Raw genomic sequence first — 18,141 nt, forward strand, 5'->3', positions numbered from 1 at the left:
GAATTTCAGGTCTTGGATGAGTAAAGAAATGACTGAAGTTTATGGTCTGAGTACCTCCTCTCTAGCTCAGTCCTTTCTTAGTTTCTTGGAGTTTATATAATAAACAGGAGGTTAAAATCAAGCAAAACAAACCAAAAAAATCTGATGAGTTGGCTGCATCCCACAACATCCTTAATTACAGAGAATGTCAATCTGCATTAAAAAAAAATGTTTCTGAAGTATCTATCTAAATGAGAACTAGTTTTCTGAAAGAAAAACAAAGGACAGTTGTCCCTAACAGGTACTGGGAAAGGGGAGCCACTCACGTAGACTCAATGATTGTTTATTTTTACATATTTTTGTTGTGCTGTTAAAATCTGAAGTTATACATAGGGTTTTGTTTTTTCTATAATAGAACAGAAATCCACTGCCAACAAAATAGTATTTACAGTATATGCTATTTCTAAAGGGTTGGGAGCTCTCCAGTGGGAGAGCTTCTCAAAGAACATGGCTCACTTTTGGTATCTACATCAAAGTAGTTTTCTAAAAGAGGTTGAAGAGATACTTCACTTCTGACTCTAAGGATAAATTCTAAGAATCTCAGTCATGAATTCTGAGGAAACAGTCACCATACCACAACTATAATGAAAACTTCACAAGCTCTTAAAACTGTATTTGAAGGTTAACTGTTTACAGACAGAAGTATATCCTGTGCACTCATGGGAAAGGGTAGAGATTTCAGGTGAATTAACATGCTCACCAGATCATAAAATCTAAGAACTAGCTGTCTGTCCTTTTACATTTGCTCCCAGTAACCCCCACACCATCAATCACAAGAGCAACAGAATAGTATCATAACAGCTTTGACTTAAAGAGTCAGTCTGAATTAACTTATTTCTTATGTGACCTCTGGATAATTTCTTAACCTCTCTGTACATCAGTTTCCTCACCTATAAAATGCAAAAATGTCATCTGTCTTAAAAGGATTCTTTTGCAGATTAAATTGTAATGCCATATGTAAAACACTGCAATCTTTGCAAATTCAAGCAACGGCAGCTATTATTATCAATCAGAAGGTACACTGTCCAATTCTATAGGTGCCATTCAGGGGGCTACAACATAAATGATACCTCCTGTGATACCGCCTGGCGTGCATAATTAGGTGGTGCTGTCATGACTTGCCTTTTGGTTCAAGTCCAATAACTGCTGACAAATAACTATTAAAAGGAATCCAGGATGCAAATAAATGTATAAAGAAATACTGAAAGGATGCACTAATAGCTAGACAAAGAAGAGTTAGAAAGGAGAATAATGTAAGAATATCAAAGTAAAGAAGCGAGAAGGAAAAAAGAAACGAACCACCTTCTTAATGGCAACATCAGCTTATCAAGAAAGTAGGGCAATGTGTTTTTTAAAAAAGGGTAATAGTTGCTCTGCGTAAAATGGCTTTTGTAATAGTCAACATGGAGAGGATAACAATATGTATTCTTCAACTCCGTAGATGGCACCGTCATCAATCGAAAGACTAGAAGCTGTGACTGAGTCCTGCACAGGCAGTCTGCTGGGTCTAGCTCCAAAACCTGGCCTCCGTCTGCTTTTCTGCTCTCTACGTGCTGCCCACCCTGGTCCAAGGCACTGGGCTCCTCTCAACTGGACCGCCACAGGAGCTTCTACCCACAGCCCCACTTCCATCTGGGGCCTTTGGAATCCACTCTCCACACAGGTGTGATTGTGATCTGTTCCTTCTAGCTGGAATTCTGCTACCCAGATCCTTCCATCGCTGACCTTCCCCATCACTTCAGGACATGAGGTGCTCAAACATGACATACTAAGAGACCACACTTGACTCCCAATCTAAAAGAGCCTACTCCCACTCACTATCACGTCACCATGTTTCAGCTTTCTCTTGGTACTTGGCCTTGAAGAACTTACCAGATGTGTATGCTTGTTAACTGTCTGACTTCTAGGATATAAAGCTCACAGTAACAGGTATCTCGTTTCCTTTATTCACCACTGTTCCTTCAGTACTTACAACAGTGCCAAGTACTTCAGTTCAGTTCAGTTCAGTCGCTCAGTCGTGTCTGACTCTCCGTGACCCCATGAATCACAGCACGCCAGGCCTACCTGTCCATCACAACTCCGTTAGTAGCCACAAATATTTACTGAATGAACAATGACTGGATAAACATATGACCTTTAAAAGATGGTGAAACTGGTCACCCCGGCAAGTATAATGTACATACGGCTTATCACCCATTGACATATAAAGTTGCTGAAGAATCAATAAAATAATATTTTAATTACCTGTACCGGGCTGGCCCTGTGGATCACAGTAATTCTCTGTAGTAACAAAAATAACTGCTAATCCAATTTCTGCTTCTGGAATAGGTCTAAGACCCTGCCTGTTAGAATAAAATAGTTTAAGCATAATATTAAAATTAACAATTTTTATTAAGATGATATCAACTGAATCTATCCTTTTTCCCCTCAAGTGATATCACAATTTAATGGTACAGAGAGAACTGCAAATACATATAGTACTAGCTTATTCACTGGAGCAACATTACACTGTGCAAGTTCATCACCTTTAAGTAATTCAATATTTCACCTGTAAAATACAGATCTAAGCTAAGGGATACAGATCCTTCCAGTTCTAAAACTCTATAATTTTCACACTAAGAACAGTAATATTCAGATGAAGCAATAAAACAGATTTTTTAAAGCAAATCTATGATTACTAGAATCCTAAGACTTAGAGAAAGAAAAAGGGCAGGGAGAGAGGAGGGGAAAAAAGTACAAAGAACTATATATAAATTACATCTATGTATGTATTATAATTTTAAGTTTAGTAAATCAAATCATTTTACCAAATTTACATGTATCAATGAATCTTATTAAAGGAATCTTATGGTGAACTCATTTTTTGTTATTCTGTAATGTGAATAATGACATACACCAAACACAATTTAACTTAATAATACTATATAGAAACTACACTTCAAGTTTCAAGGGCTTTAAAACTCTTTTTAATATGTATTACAGAAATATTTTAAGCGGTTGTAGTAGCTTAAAAGGTCTTTCTCAAATGTTTAACATTTGAAAAATGTTTCACTTTTCTTTGTAAAATAAAAAATTTTGGTTCTTTCTAAAGTTTTTAAAAAGATGACTAAAATGTATATGGAAAAATAAAAAGCCAAGAATAGCCAGGATGCTTTTGAAGAAGAGCAGAAAGAAAAGATCCGTCCTACTAGATTCGAAGGCTTAAACTGTTCTAGTAATTAAGACAATGTGGTAAATGTGGTATTGGTACAAGTACAGTTATATTGCTCAATCGAACAGACAAAAGCCAAAAATGTTCCCATGCATGTAAGGTCCCTTGGTATAAAACAGAATGAGTCTCAGATAGATTAAAAATAAATTTCAAAAACAAAATATCAAAATATTAGTAAAAAAATTGAAGAGAATATCTTTTTGATCTATGAGTAGAAAAAGATTTCTTAAGTAAAATTTTAAAAAACCACTGACTATGAAAGATAGTTAACTTTTAGGATACTAAAATTCATCAACACAATAAAAAGATACTTTACAAAGTGGTAACAGATTCTGTAATACATAAAAGTGACAAAACGATTAATGTCAAGAATATATAAAGAACTACAATTTTTTTTTTTTAAAGGCACACAAATATGCAATTACCGTAAAATCCAGAAACTGCACTTGTGGGCATTTATTCCAGAGAAATGAAAACTTACGCTCACAAAGAAACTTGTACACAAATGTTCACAGCAGCTTTATTTGTAACAAAAACTGAAAAAACGCACACATCCTTCATGGGTGGGTGATTCAACAAACCGCAGTATATACACACCACAGAATAAATAATATATACATATGCATATGTATTTTAAGTGGCTGAAGTAGTTTAAAGGTATTTTCAAATGCTTAACATTCATTGTTTTGGAAGCAACCCTGAATATTCATTGGAAGGACTAACGCTGAAGCTCCAATACTTTGGCCACCTGACGCGAAGAGCTGACTCATTGGAAAAGACCCTGATGCTGGGAAAGACTGAAGGCAGGAGGAGAAGGGAGGAACAGAGGGTGAGATGGTTGAATGGCATCACTGACTCAATGGACATGAGTTTGAGCAAGCTCTGGGAGATAGTGAAGGACAGGGAAGCCTGGAGGCTGCAGTCCATGGGGTCACAAAGAATCGGACACAACTTAGCAACTAAACAACAATTTAACTTAGACTTGAACTCTGTGCAATTATAACAACACTAAAAAAGAAAACAGATTTAAAAAAGTATCATCAGATGATATATATGAATACCTACTTAATATTTTAGGCAATTCAAAATTTACTAAGCTACTAACACTTCTGAAACTATATATTATGAAAATTAGTTATAAAGATTGGCTATAAAAAATACACACTTCATAACAATGTCATACAGACATACATCATCTTAAATGGAGAAAACACTGGAAGCATTCCTTTTAAAGTCAATAAAAGCATTCCTTTTAAAGTAAGATAAATGTGGCTACTATCACCACTTCGGATGTCCCAGTTCATCCAAAACCAAGAGAGAAAGAGAATGCAAGAGAACAGCACCAAAGGCATAAGGATTAAAAAGGAGAGAAATATCATTTACAGATGATATGGGTTGTATAAGAAAAGACTACAGATAAATTATTAGAAATAAAGGGTAGTCTGACAAGGTGGTGGGATATGATATTATTATCAGTGTCAGGTGAACTTCTATACATTAACAGTAAACTGGAAAATGTAATTAAAAATACCCATATATGGTTGTCGATACCATGAAACACTATTCAACAATAAAAAAGGATTGATATACAAAACCTAGATGAATCTCTGAGGAATCATGGTGAGTGAAGAAAAAATTCTAAAAGGGTATATGCTGCTATGATTTCATTTATATATTATTATTTTTTAACAATAAAATTTTAGAAATGGAGAACAAATTTATTGGTTGCCAAAGTTGAGGGACAGGGAGTGGGAAGTGGGGAGGGATGTGTGGTTATAAAAGAACAACATGATGGAACTGTCCTGTATCTTACCTATGGCGAGTACATGAACCTACACATGTAATAAAATTATAGAGAACTATTAATATATATACACACACACAGAAGAACATATAAAACTATGGAAATCTCTATCTTAATAAAATTAATACAACTATCCCAACAGAAAACTGGGCGAAAGACATGTACTTCACAAAGAAAGAAAACTAAATGTGCAATAAACATCTGAAGAAATGTCAGCCATCACTTATGATCAGAGAAATATAAATCAAAATCACAAGATATGATTAAATATCCATTAAGCTGGCAAAAATGATAGTCTGAAAATACCAAGTCTTGAAAATGATGGGTATCTAACTTGATCTCTTATATACCATGGGTGGAAGTATAAAGTGGAAAACAGTTTGAGACTGTTGAATGTTCTAACCCTAGTAATGCAGCAATATATCCCAAAGAAAATCCTGCATAAGTACCAGCAGGAAACAAACAAAGATGGTCTCAACAGTTTACAATAATAGAAATTTATTTAAAATAACTAATTAGTGAACAAAATGAATATATATTATTTTAGTTCAATGATGACAGTGTATCATATAATCAAAGATTGTAATGCACTCAATTTTATGCAAAGCCATGGAACAGGTGAGAAGAGAAGGCAGAGGAAGAGAGGATAGAGAGAAAACAATCAGCAACAAGAAGAGTTCCTAAATTTGGGCTAAGATACTGGGAACACAGCTCAGCAAGGACAAACATCAGGGTTACATGGTTCCCCCAGACTTCTAACCTTTTCCAGAGATATTTAACTGATATCCTATACCCACTTCTGACAACTAATCAAGAGAGTCATGGCACTAACCAATCCCAATGTTGGCAGAGTGCATGAAATTCAGTCAATAGCTGAAGTTACTGGTTTGATGTAACTGCACTTTCCATGACAATCAATGGCTTAGACTAACTGGACAGGTGTTATTTTGAGTGACAGTCTTTCTCAAACTGTGAAATCATCCTCTCTCCAAAACCAAACTGAAACAGGGGCCAAAGACTACAGAACAAAATGTCACCTCGTGATCTGGTCACCAGCCTCTGAGCAACCTTGCACCCCGGCTCCGTCCTTACCTCAGGGTCCCTATACATGAAAGGCAGCAAGACGGGATGGGCTCTGGAACCAGAGTCCGTGGGTTAAGATGCTGGCTCCTCTCTTCAGTCCCCTTTTGTCCTTTCGGCACAATGAGAACCACGACGAAAAAACACACAGGGTTCTGTGTGGCTTAAATACGTGAACTATGCTTTAGTGTGTGTCAAACGCTTACAACAGGGCCAGTTTACAGTACGTAAGTACACAGGGTTCTGTGTGGCTTAAATACATGAACTATGCTTTAGTGTGTGTCAAACGCTTACAACAGGGCCAGTGTACAGTAAGTAAGCCATTACTGCTATTGTCCGCATGTCTTTTAAAAACTGGTCACAGGTAACACACTGCCTGAAAGAAGCGTTCTCTATTTAGAATAAACGTCTGCCCCTGCCCTGTTACTCTGCCTCCTCATGCACATCTGTAGGTATCTGTTTACTTCTCTCTGTCTTTTCCTCCAGACAACCATGCCTATCTTGTTTACCATTATATCCCCAGTGCCTAAAACATAATTACAGTACATTTTGGTTGTAGTAATATGATGGTACTTTTGTTACACAGGTATTTCCTTTTTCATAGCAATCACTACATCTCCATTAAGCAAAATATTTATGGGACACAAGACTGAAGTTTTACTTTTTACTTCAGCAAATTCATTTTTTTAAAAAGTCCTTCATGGTCAGAAGAACTCCTGGGATAGGAAAAATGAATACTGGAAATAGCTTGTTTATTTATGGACATTTTAGATATACAAATACCATAAGCCCAAATAACTTTTTACTAACTGAATAAGAATTTACTCAACAGACTGCCAAGGCTGATTTTTTACTTTGTACTTCAACGATTATTAATACCAATAGAGTCCAGGAAAAAAATCCTTGCTTTAGTGCTTTCAAATGGTCCTCCCCCCATCACAAACACTATTCTAGTATATTTGATACTTTTTTTTCTGCTTTCCTATGAAAACTGAAAGTCACTCAGTCGTGTCCAACTCTTTGCAACCCCATGGACTATACAGTCCATGGAATTCTCCAGGCCAGAATACTGGAATGAGTAGCCTTTCCCTTCTCCAGGGGATCTTCCCAACCCAGGGATTGAACCCAGGTCTCCCACATTGCAGGCAGATTCTTTACCAGCTGAGCCACCAGGGAAGCCCAAGAATTCTGGAGTGGGTAGCCTATTCCTTCTCCAGCAGATCTTCCTGATGCAGAAATCAGACCAGGTTCTCCTGAATTGCAGGCAGATTCTTTTTACCAACTGGGGCTTCCAGGGAAGCCCATTCCTATAGTAGCCTATATATACAGGAGGGATAAAAATTTTTATATAAATTTTCAATGGGTACTAATCATCCAGGGAAAAACATATTCCTAGGCTATTTCAGAAAACATTTTATATTTGAGTTTTAACTTTCTCAATTACATAATCTAGAGGAAAACAAATACTACTTTATAAAGAGACGTATATTCTGCAAATTCTATTAAAGTAACAAAAAAGAGGCAGAAAATATACATTGAGAGAAAATTATCATGGATAAATCTATTCTACTTTAAGCATACTAAGTCACAATACATTTTCAAACCATATACAATAAAATCTTTATAATAATTCTTGTATATGTTGTTATTCAGTTGCTCAGTCATGTGCAACTAGTTGCGACCCCATGAACCACAGCACATCAGGCTTTGAGGTACTTCACTATCTTCCGAAGTTTGGTCAAACTCATGTCCCTTGAGTAGGTGATGCCATCCAACCATCACATTCTCTGTCGTTCCCTTCTTAACCTGTCCGCAATCTTTGTTTTTTAATTAATTAATTGGAGGATAATTTCTTTCCAATACTGTGGTGGTTTTTGCCATACATCGACATGAATTACCCACAGGTGCACATGTGCCCGCAATTATGAAACTCCCTCCCCACCCCATCCCTCTGGGTTGTCCCAGTGCACCAGCTCTGAGTGCCCTGCTTCATGGACCGAATTTGCACTAGTCATCTGTTTTACATATGGTAATATATTTCAGTGCTATTCTCTCAAATCATCCCACCCCCACCTTCTCTCACAAAGTCCAAAAGTCTGTTCTTTACATCTCTGTCTCTTCTGCTGCCTTGCATACAGGATTGTTGTTACCATCTTTCTAAATTCCATATATATGCATTAATATACTATATTGGTGTTTCTCTTTCTGACTTAACTTCACTCTGTATAATGGGCTCCAGTTTCTTCCACCTCATTAGAACTGACTCAAATGAGTTCTTTTTAATAGCTGAGTAATATTCCATTGTGCATATGTACCATAACATCCTCATCCACTCGTCTGCCGATGGACATCTAGCTTGCTTCCATGTCCTGGCTATTATAATTCGTGGTGCAATGAACACTGGGGTGTGTGTGTCTCTTTCGGTTCTGGTTTCCTCAGTGTGTACGCCCAGCAGTGGGATTGCTGGGTCATATTGTCCTCAATCCTTCTCAGCATCAGGGTCTTCTCCAATGAGTCAGCTCTTTGCATCAGGCTGCCAAAGTATTGGAGCTTCAGCATCAGTTCTTCCAATGAATATTCAGGGTTGATGTCCTTCAGGATAGACTGATTTGATCTCTATCAAGCATCTTTTTCACTACAACAATTAGAAAGCATCAATTCTTTGGCACTCTACATTTTTTATGGTCCAACTCTCATATCTGTACATGACTAGTGGAAAAACCACAGCTTTGACTATATGGACATTTGTCTCAGTGATGTCTCTGCTTTTTAAAATACACTGTCTAGGCTGGTCATAGCTTTTCTTCCAAGCAGCAAGTCTTTTAATTTCATAGCTGCTGTCACTGTGCACAGTGATTTTGGAGCCCAAGAAAATAAAGTCTGTCATGGTTTCCATCTTTTCCCCCACCTATTTGCCATGAAGTGATGGGACCAGATGCCATGATTTTCATTTTTTGAATGTTGAATTTTAAGCCAACTGTCTCACTCTTATATTTCACCTCATCAAGAGGCTCTCTAGTTCCTCTTTGCCTTCTGCCATTAGGGTGGTGTCATCTGCATATCTTGAGATTACTGATATTTCTCCCAGCAATCTTGATTTCAGCTTGAGTTTCATATAGCCCAGCATTTCACATGATATATTCTACAAAGAAGTTAAATAAGCAGGGTGACAATACACAGGTTTGACGTACTCCTTTCCCAACTATGAGTCAGTTTGTTGTTCCATATCTGGTTCTAACTGTTGCTTCTTGACTTCCATACAAGTTTCTCAGGAGACATATGAAGTGGTCTGGTATCTCATTTCCTAAAGAATTCCCACAGTTTGGTGTGATCCACATAGTCAAAAGCTCTAGCGTAGTCAAAGAAGCAGAAGGAGATGTCTTTCTGGAATTGCCTGGCTTTTTCTATAATCCAACGAATGTTCGCGATTTGATCTGTTCAGTTCAGTCGCTCAGTCGTGACTGACTCTTCGCGACCCCATGAATCACAGCACGCCAGGCCTCCCTGTCCATCACCAACTCCCCGAGTTCACTCAAACTCATGTCCATCGAGTCGGTGATGCCATCCAGCCATCTCATTCTCTGTCGTCCCCTTCTCCTCCCGCCCCCAATCCTTCCCAGCATCAGAGTCTTTTCCAGTGAGTCAATTCTTCGCATGAGGTGGCCAAAGTATTGGAGTTTCAGCTTTAGCATCAGTCCTTCCAATGAACACCCAGGATCGATCTCCTTTAGAATGGACCGGTTGGATCTCCTTGCAGTCCAAGGGACTCTCAAGAGTCTTCTCCAGCATCACAGTTCAAAAGCATCAATTCTTCAGTGATCAGCTTTCTTCACAGTCCAACTCTCACAGCCATACATGACCACGGGAAAAACCACAGCCTTGATTTGATCTGTTACCTCTGCCTTTTCTAAATCCAGTTTGTACATCTGGAAGTTCTCTGTTCATTTACTGTTGAAGCCTAGCTTGGAGAATTTTGAGCATTACCTTGTTAGCATGTGATGAGTGCAACTGTGTGGTAGTCTGAACATTCTTTGGCATTGCCTTTCTTTGGGACTGAAATGAAAATTGACCTTTTCCAGTCCTGTGGCCACTGCTGAGTTTTCCAAATCTGCTGGCAAATTGGGTGCAGCATTTTTAACAGCATCATCTTTCAGGATTCGAAATACGTCAGCTGGAATTTCGTCACCTCCATTAGCTTTGTTGGTAGGAATTCTTCCCAAGGCCCACTTGACTTCACACTCCAGGATATCTGGCTCTAGGTGAGTGATCACACCATCGTGGTTATCTGGTCATGAAGATCTTTTTTGTACAGTTCTTCTGTGTATTCTTGCCACCTGTTCTTAATATCTTCTGCTTCTATTAGGTCCGTATCATTTCCTTTATTGAGCCCATCTTTGCCTGAAATGTTTCCCTTGGTATCTCTAATTTTCCTGAAAAGATGTCTAGTCTTTCCCATTCTATTGTTTTCCTCTATTTCTTTGCATCGTTCACCTAAGAAGGCTTTCTTATCTTTCCCTGTTATTCTTTGGAACTCTGCATTCAGATGCTTATTTCTTTCCTTTTCTCCTTTGCCTTTCACTTCTCTTCTTCTCTCAGCTGTTTGTAAGGTCTCCTCAGAAAATCATTCGGCCTTTTGGATTCCTTTTTCTTGGGGATGGTTTTGATCACCACCTCCTGTACAATGCCACGAACCTCCGTCCAGAGTTCTTCAGACACTCCCTCCATCAGATCTAATCCCTTGAATCTATTTTTCACTTCTACAGTATAATCATAAGGGGTTTGATCTAGGTCATACCTGAAAGGTCTAGTGGTTTTCCCTACTTTCTTCAATTTAAGTCTGAATTTGGCAATCAGGAGTTCATGATCTGAGCCACAGTCAGCTCCCGGTCTTGTTTTTGCTGACTGTATAGAGCTTCTCCATCTTTGCCTGCAAAGAATATAATCAATCTGACTTCGGTGTTGACCATCTGGTGATGTCCATGTGTAGAGTCTTCTCTTGTGTTGTTGGAAGAGGGTGTTTGCTGTGACCAGTGCGTTCTCTCGGCAAAAACTCTGTTAGTCTTTGCCCTGCTTCATTTCGTGCTCCAAGGCCAACCTTGCCTGTTACTCCAGGTATCTCCTGACTTCCTACTTTTGCATTCCAGTCCCCTATGATGAAAAGGTTATCTTTTTTTGGGGTGTCAATCCTAGAAGGTCTTGTATAACTATTCAGCTTCAGCTTCTTCATCATTAGTGATTGGGGCACACACTTGGATTACTGGGATATTGAATGATTTGCCTTGGAAACGAACCAAGATCATTCTGTCATTTTTGAGATTGTGTATGCCTTTACATTACTATGTGGAGTATAAAAAATTTACACATGGAATAACTTACTTTCCCTTAAAAAAAAGAAGCTAATAAAGAATAATTCTGTACCTTTGAAGTATATCCATAATTGAATGAATCCATTTTTTCTGAGAGTCAGGAATTAAAGCCTGTGAATCTGTTAGTCCTGCATCAACAACACAAATTCCAGGAGCTGAAAAGAAACTATCATCTTCTTTATTTTCTTCTGTTATCAACCTAGCATCTCCTCCTCCAAATATAACTGCTGCACTTAATTTTTTATGCTAAAAATGGGGAAAAAAAGGAAAAAAGTAATGAACAGCCATAATTAATTTCTTGAATACATGCTTAAAATTAAATGATTCTACTTCTTGACAGGACAATCTGAGCTTCCATTAGGAGAAAATCCCTAGTTCACTAGGTACCACTACAGTCCCTCATTACACAGTTCTGGAACTGTGAGCTTACTTACATTTTTCCACCTATAACATAAACTTCTGGAACTCTCAGTTCATCACATAGAAGACATTCTACAGCTGCTTACTAACCAAACAAATTAGAAGTTAAAGTTTTTTGTCTCTTTCTTGAATGTATTTATATAAACTTAATTAATCAGACAATTAACAGATATTAAGAAATGCCACAGTCATATACATGAACACTGGGAAAGTTCTGGTGCCTGGGCAGTTTTTTATTTCCCTTCAGACACTGACACAAGATCTCAAAAGGAAATATATTAATAACTGATAACTGATAACAATTTATCCTAGTTTATAACATTTTCTTCAGGAAAATTTAGCTTATAACATTACCTGCTTGGCATTTAGAAAGACAAATGTTTTCCCTTTGAAGATTTGTTTTCTTTCCTGGCGTCCTGATAGATCAATATTTTTACTTTCAATAGCTGGTTCATCAACAGGTGGGTAAAAACTATAAAGAATAAAGTATATTATAATTACATACTACACTGTACGTACAACATTAAATTTGTAAACAGAATTGGCAATCTGGACTAGAAAACTAGAAAGGCTTAATTTCCATAATACAACTGTATTGTTAAAGAGTTTTACCTGGGACTAAAAGTACCAAAATACTTTTACTATAGTGACAGGTGCAACACAGAACAGCAGAACTGTTCTTTATTTTCTAAAACTACATAATGCAGGAGTAGGCAATCATAACAAGAGATAATTAAATATATATAAACCAAACAATTATGTGAATTACAAATAGCTGAGAGAGAAAAAGTAATACAAAGAAGTCTTTAAAAAGTAATAAAAGTAAAACCAAAACTGAAAAAAAAAAAACAGTAACAAATGGTTGAAATATCATCCATTAGAGATCAAATTCTATTTGCATATTAGATTTGCTTGCGGAGTGTGGACTCAGTCTCTCTGCTGGGTCTGACTCTGTGAGACTTCAAGGACTGTAGCCTGCCAGGCTCCTCTGCCCATGGAGTTTTCCAGGTAAGAATACTGCAGCAGGTTGCCATTTCCTACTCAGATCTTCCCAACCCAAGGATTGAACCTATGTTTCCTGCTTCTCCTACACTGCAGGCAGATTCTTTACCACTGAGCCACCTGGGAGACCTCATCATGTTTGGTTATAAATCTCTTTGGAGAAGCTCAGGAAATTTTAGAACCTATATTTTGTCAGTTTAAATAAAATTTTCAAAGATTTAAAAACACAATCTTTTAGCTCTTTAAGGTAATACTCTTCTTTAGGTAATACTATAAACACATCTTAGTCATCCATAGAGATTAGGGAATAGAAGAAAATAGAAAAGTAAAATCAAGAGATAATTACTAAAACTTCTCATCAGTCCATAGTTTCAACTTTCTATATAGTCAGTTCTTTTGTTAGAGCTATTAACTGACCAGTCTTTTAGTTTCTCTACCTTCTAGTAAAAATTACTAATGTTCTAAAGACATTAATTACTAAAGACTTAATATTGTCAACACGTCAGTTCTTCCCAAATTGATCTATAAAAATAAACAGAATCCAAATAACTTCCAGCAAGTTAGTTTGTGAATATGAACAAACGGATTCTAAAGTTTATACAGAGAAGAAAAGAATTTAGAATAGCCAACACAATATTGAGGAAGAAGAACAAGACTGGAGCACTGACACGACCAGAGTTCGAGGCTTAATATAAAGCGTCAGTAATCAAGAGAGTGCGGTGCTGACGAAGAAAAGGGACAAGCAGATCAGTGGAAGAGAGCAGAGAGCCCAGAAATGGATTCACGTAAATAGAGTCGACTGATCTTTTACAGTGGAGCTTACACAGTCTTTTCAACAACTGGTGATGAAACTGGACATTCACATACAAAAAAAAAAAATGAATTAACACTCAGATCATACACTTTTCACAAAAAATAACTCACAATGGATCACAGACCTAAATATAAAAGCAAAAGTATAAAACTCCTAGAAGATAATATAGGAGAACACCTACATGGCCTTGGATATGGAGATGACTTTTTAGATATAACACCAAAGGCGTGATCCATGACATAAATAATTGATAAGTGAGACTTCATTAAAGTTAAAAAGTTCTGCTCTGTGAAAGATAATGTCAGGAGAATGCGAAGACAAACCACAGACTGGGAGAAAACATTTGCAAAACACATATCTTATACAGAATTGTTATCAAAAATATATAAAGAACTCTTAAAATTCAACAATAAGAAAACAACCTGATTTTTAAAAACAGCTGAAGACTTTATTAGATACCTCCTCAAAGAAATATAGAGAGAGCAAATATACATATGAAAAGATGCTTAGTATCATCATCTATCATCAAGAAAATGCAAATTAAAGCAAAGAGATACCAATACAAAATTAAACTTCATAATTTCCTAAACTTTCATTTACCATGTTTGTTTCAGGCTAATGTATCTCTTGGGTCTGCGATTTTATTACAAGGTAATAAGTTAATCTGTACCCGTTTCATGGATGTTGGCAGAAGACACAAGACTCCTGGGTCAGAGAAAAGCCAGCAGTAAGCCTCCCTGTGTTTGCAGCAGCTCCCCTTCCACACCAAGTTCCATGGGGATGACACAGACTGTACCTCCCAAGAGCAGTGTTACAGTGAACTTAGGAATCCACGCATTTTATAAGACGCTTTCAGCAGGCCTGCTCTTTATCCTTGGAAGGAGATATTACTTCATCCCTCCAAGTTTCTCACTGTAAACAGAACCCTGAGAAATGGCCTAGGTATAGGGCAGTCAGGGCCTTACACTGTTGGAATACTCAGCTAGTTTTGCATGATGTAAGGACTCTCTTCCAATAGTGTTTTCTCAAAACAGTGCTTGTTGTTTGAAATAAACTGACTGAGAAAGCACGCTACAACGTGAGAAACTGCAAATTTTCAAATAAAGGGGAACTCCCTTTTTCTCTTGTGGGATCATTTTTTAATATTCAGACATAAACAATATTTTAATGGACTTCCTATATTAGAGCACAGAGTATCAAAATATGCCTTTTAAATGGAATGATCTACATTGGTACTTCTATAACAGTATAAGAAAATCAGACATCACAAACCAAATGAGGTTCTCTACCTACCTGACTTACTCCGTTTCATGGTAACAGTGCCGAGATGCAGACATTACTGCAACAAAAGGACTACACTGTTTGTCAGGTGAAAATATTATAGTTTGCTTGCTTGCATGTTTGTTTATTTTTATTTAATATCCTTTTATAAACCATCTTACTATTATTTCATATCTTAAATTTAATCTTTTTCCTATTTAATAACTGAGTATACAGTCTTCCATAAACATATCAAAATGGATCCCAACAGGTATAGGAATCTATTAAGGCAGAAAACTACATTATTTAAAATAGTATTAAAACTTGATTATCAAACATGAACTAACTAATAGTCTTTCCTAGTAAACATTGAGTTAGGAGTTATAGAACAACCTTAGAGTAGGGATGTTTCATTACACCCATTAAAGTTAATATAGTCACAAACTGAAGTCAGGAAAAAAAAACCATGCTTAACCTAAAGTAAAAAACAACAAAAAAGCAAGTTGAATACACTGAGATTCTAAATAAGTAAGAATCAATGACTGATTCTAAAAACTCTGCAAACCATAAAACATATCAATAGTAGTAAAAACTTATCAGATCCCTCCATTCCTAAGTAATCTAGAATTAAAATGGTTTATTAGCTGTAACAAGAGTCATTATTTACAGTATTTATCGACTTTTCTAGGGAGGCTCATAATAGGCACTAGGCAAGTTGGGCTTCCCTGATGGCTCAGCTGGTAAAGAATCTGCCTGCAATGCAGAAGACCCCACATCAATTCCTGGGTCAGGAAGATCCTCTGGAGAAGGGATAGGCTATCCACTCCAGTATTCTTGGGCTTCCATTGTGGCTCAGCTGGTAAAGAATCCAGGGCAATGTGGGAGATCTGGGTTCGATTCCTGGGTTGAGAAGATCCCCTGGAGAAGGGAAAAGCTACCCACTCCAGTATTCTGGCCTGGAAAATTCCATGGACTATGTCTATGGGGTCACAAAAAGTCCGAGAGGACTGAGCGACTTTCACTTTCAAGTTGGTGGTAAGTGAAGTTTCAGAGGAGAGATCAGTGCTTTCAAGTTCTCACAGGGATCTAGGACTCAAAAAAGGTTAATATTCATCTATTTCAAAATCTCAGGAATTCTCTGGTGGCCCAGTGGTTAGGACTCCATGCTTTCACAGTCAAGGGCCTGGGTTCAAACCTTCAAGCCACTTGGTATAGCCGAAAAATAAATAAAATATGATGATTCCTTTCTAGAGGAAAGCATATTATCTGTTAACCAGATTATAAAACACATGAAACTTCCCAAGTGAAAACTGAAAACAAAGAGAAAATCTGATGTTCAGTTAGTTTTAAAAGCAGATACACATTATCCGGTATAAATAGTTTGTAAAAATATCTGCACTGGGCAAATTAGTTTAAAATAGCTAGTAATATTTTATATATATTTATATACATATACACATATATATATTAAATGAGAAAGGGAGACTATACTAAAGCCTTTGACTGTGAGGATCACAACAAACTGTGGAAAATTCTTAAAGAGATGGGAATACCAGACCACCTTACCTGACTCCTGAGAAACCTGGATGTAGGTCAAGAAGCAAGTTAGAACTGGACATGGAACAAAGGACTGGTTCCAAACTGGGAAAGGAGTATGACAAGACTGTATACTGTCACCCTGCTTATTTAACTTATACACAGAATACATCATATGAAATGGCAGGCGGGATGAAACACAAGCTGGAATAAAGATCGCTGGGAGAAATATCAACAGCCTCAGATAAGCAGATAATACCACCCTAATGGGAGAAAGCAAAAAGGAACTAAAGAGCCTCTTAATGAAACTGAAGAGGAGAGTGAAAGAGCTGGCTTAAAAGTCAACATTCAAAAAATGAAGGTCATGGCATCTAGTCCCAACACTGCATGGTAAATGGAAAAAAAGTGGAAGCAGTAAAAGATTTTATTTTCTTGGGCTCCAAAAGCACTGCAGTGAATGCAGCCATAAAATTTAAAGATGCTGACTCCTTGAAAGAAAAGCTATGACAAACCTAGACAGCATATTAAAAAGCAGACATATCACTTTGCTGGCAAAGGTCCATATAGTCAAAGCCATGACTTTTCCAGTAGTCATGTACAGATTTGAGAGTTGGACCATAAAAAAGACTGAGCACAATGGCAAGCCACTCCAGTACTCTTGCCTGGAAAATCCCATGGGTGGAGAAGCCTGGTAGGCTGCAGTCCGTGGGGTCATTAAGGGTCGGACACGACTGAGCGACTTCACTTTTCACTTTCACACATTGGAGAGGGAAATGGCAACCCACTCCAGTGTTCTTGCCTGGAGAATCCCAGGGACGGGGGAGCCTGGTGCGCTGCCGTCTATGGGGTCACACAGAGTCGGACACGACTGAAGTGACTTAGCAGCAGCAGCAGCAACTGCAGAACTGAAAATATCTAGTGCCAGAATTGTGGTACTAGAGAAACTCTTCCAATTCCCGTGAATAGCGAGATCAAACCAGTCAGTCCTAAAGGAAATCAAAGTCTGAATGTTCACTGGAAGGACTGATGCTGAAGCTCCCATACTTCGGCCATCAGATGTGAAGAGCCGACTCACTGGAAAAGACCCTGAAGCTGGGAAAGCCTGAGGCAGGAGGAGACGGGGGCAGCAGAGGATGAGATGGGTGGATGCCATCACCAACACAATGCACATGAGTTTGAGGAAACTCTGGGAGATGGTGAAGGACAAGGAAGCCTGGCGTGCTGCAGTCGACAGGGTCGTCAAGAGTCAGACACAACTGAGCGACTAAGCAACAAAAACAACATTTTTAAACTGGTAATAAAATAATTAGCATGAGTAAACCACAATCACAGAAAACTAACCAATCTGAGCACACGGACCACAGCCTTGTCTAACTGAATGAAACTAAGAGCCATGCCGTGTGGGGCCACCCAAGACGGGCGGGTCATGGTGGAGAGTTCTGACCAAATGTGATCCACTGAAGAAGGGAATGGCAAACCACTTCCATACTCTTGCCTTGAGAACCCCATGAACAGTATGAAAAGGCAAAAGGATAGGACTGAAGGATGAACTCCCCAGGTTAGTAGGTGCCCAATATGCTCCTGGAAATCAGTGGAGAAATAACTCCAG

General features: G+C 37.8%; 1 protein-coding gene across 3 annotated transcripts in view; it reads right to left on the bottom strand.

Moving 5' to 3' along the window:
- NBN (nibrin) overlaps positions 1-18,141 on the bottom strand; it is a 59,411-nt gene that overhangs the window by 25,737 nt on the left and 15,533 nt on the right. For all 3 annotated transcript variants that reach the window (XM_055432587.2, XM_055432586.2, XM_055432589.2), the window contains exons 6-8: positions 12,275-12,392; positions 11,553-11,746; positions 2,284-2,381 (exon numbers count right to left, since the gene is read on the bottom strand). In XM_055432587.2, coding sequence (XP_055288562.2) covers positions 2,284-2,381; positions 11,553-11,746; positions 12,275-12,392 — 410 coding nt within the window. The remainder of the gene's footprint in view (positions 1-2,283; positions 2,382-11,552; positions 11,747-12,274; positions 12,393-18,141) is intronic.

The sequence above is a fragment of the Moschus berezovskii genome, chromosome 16 (assembly GCF_049115385.1).
Source record: "Moschus berezovskii isolate FMDL1 chromosome 16, NW_MosBer_1.0, whole genome shotgun sequence".
Lineage (NCBI taxonomy): Eukaryota > Metazoa > Chordata > Mammalia > Artiodactyla > Moschidae > Moschus > Moschus berezovskii.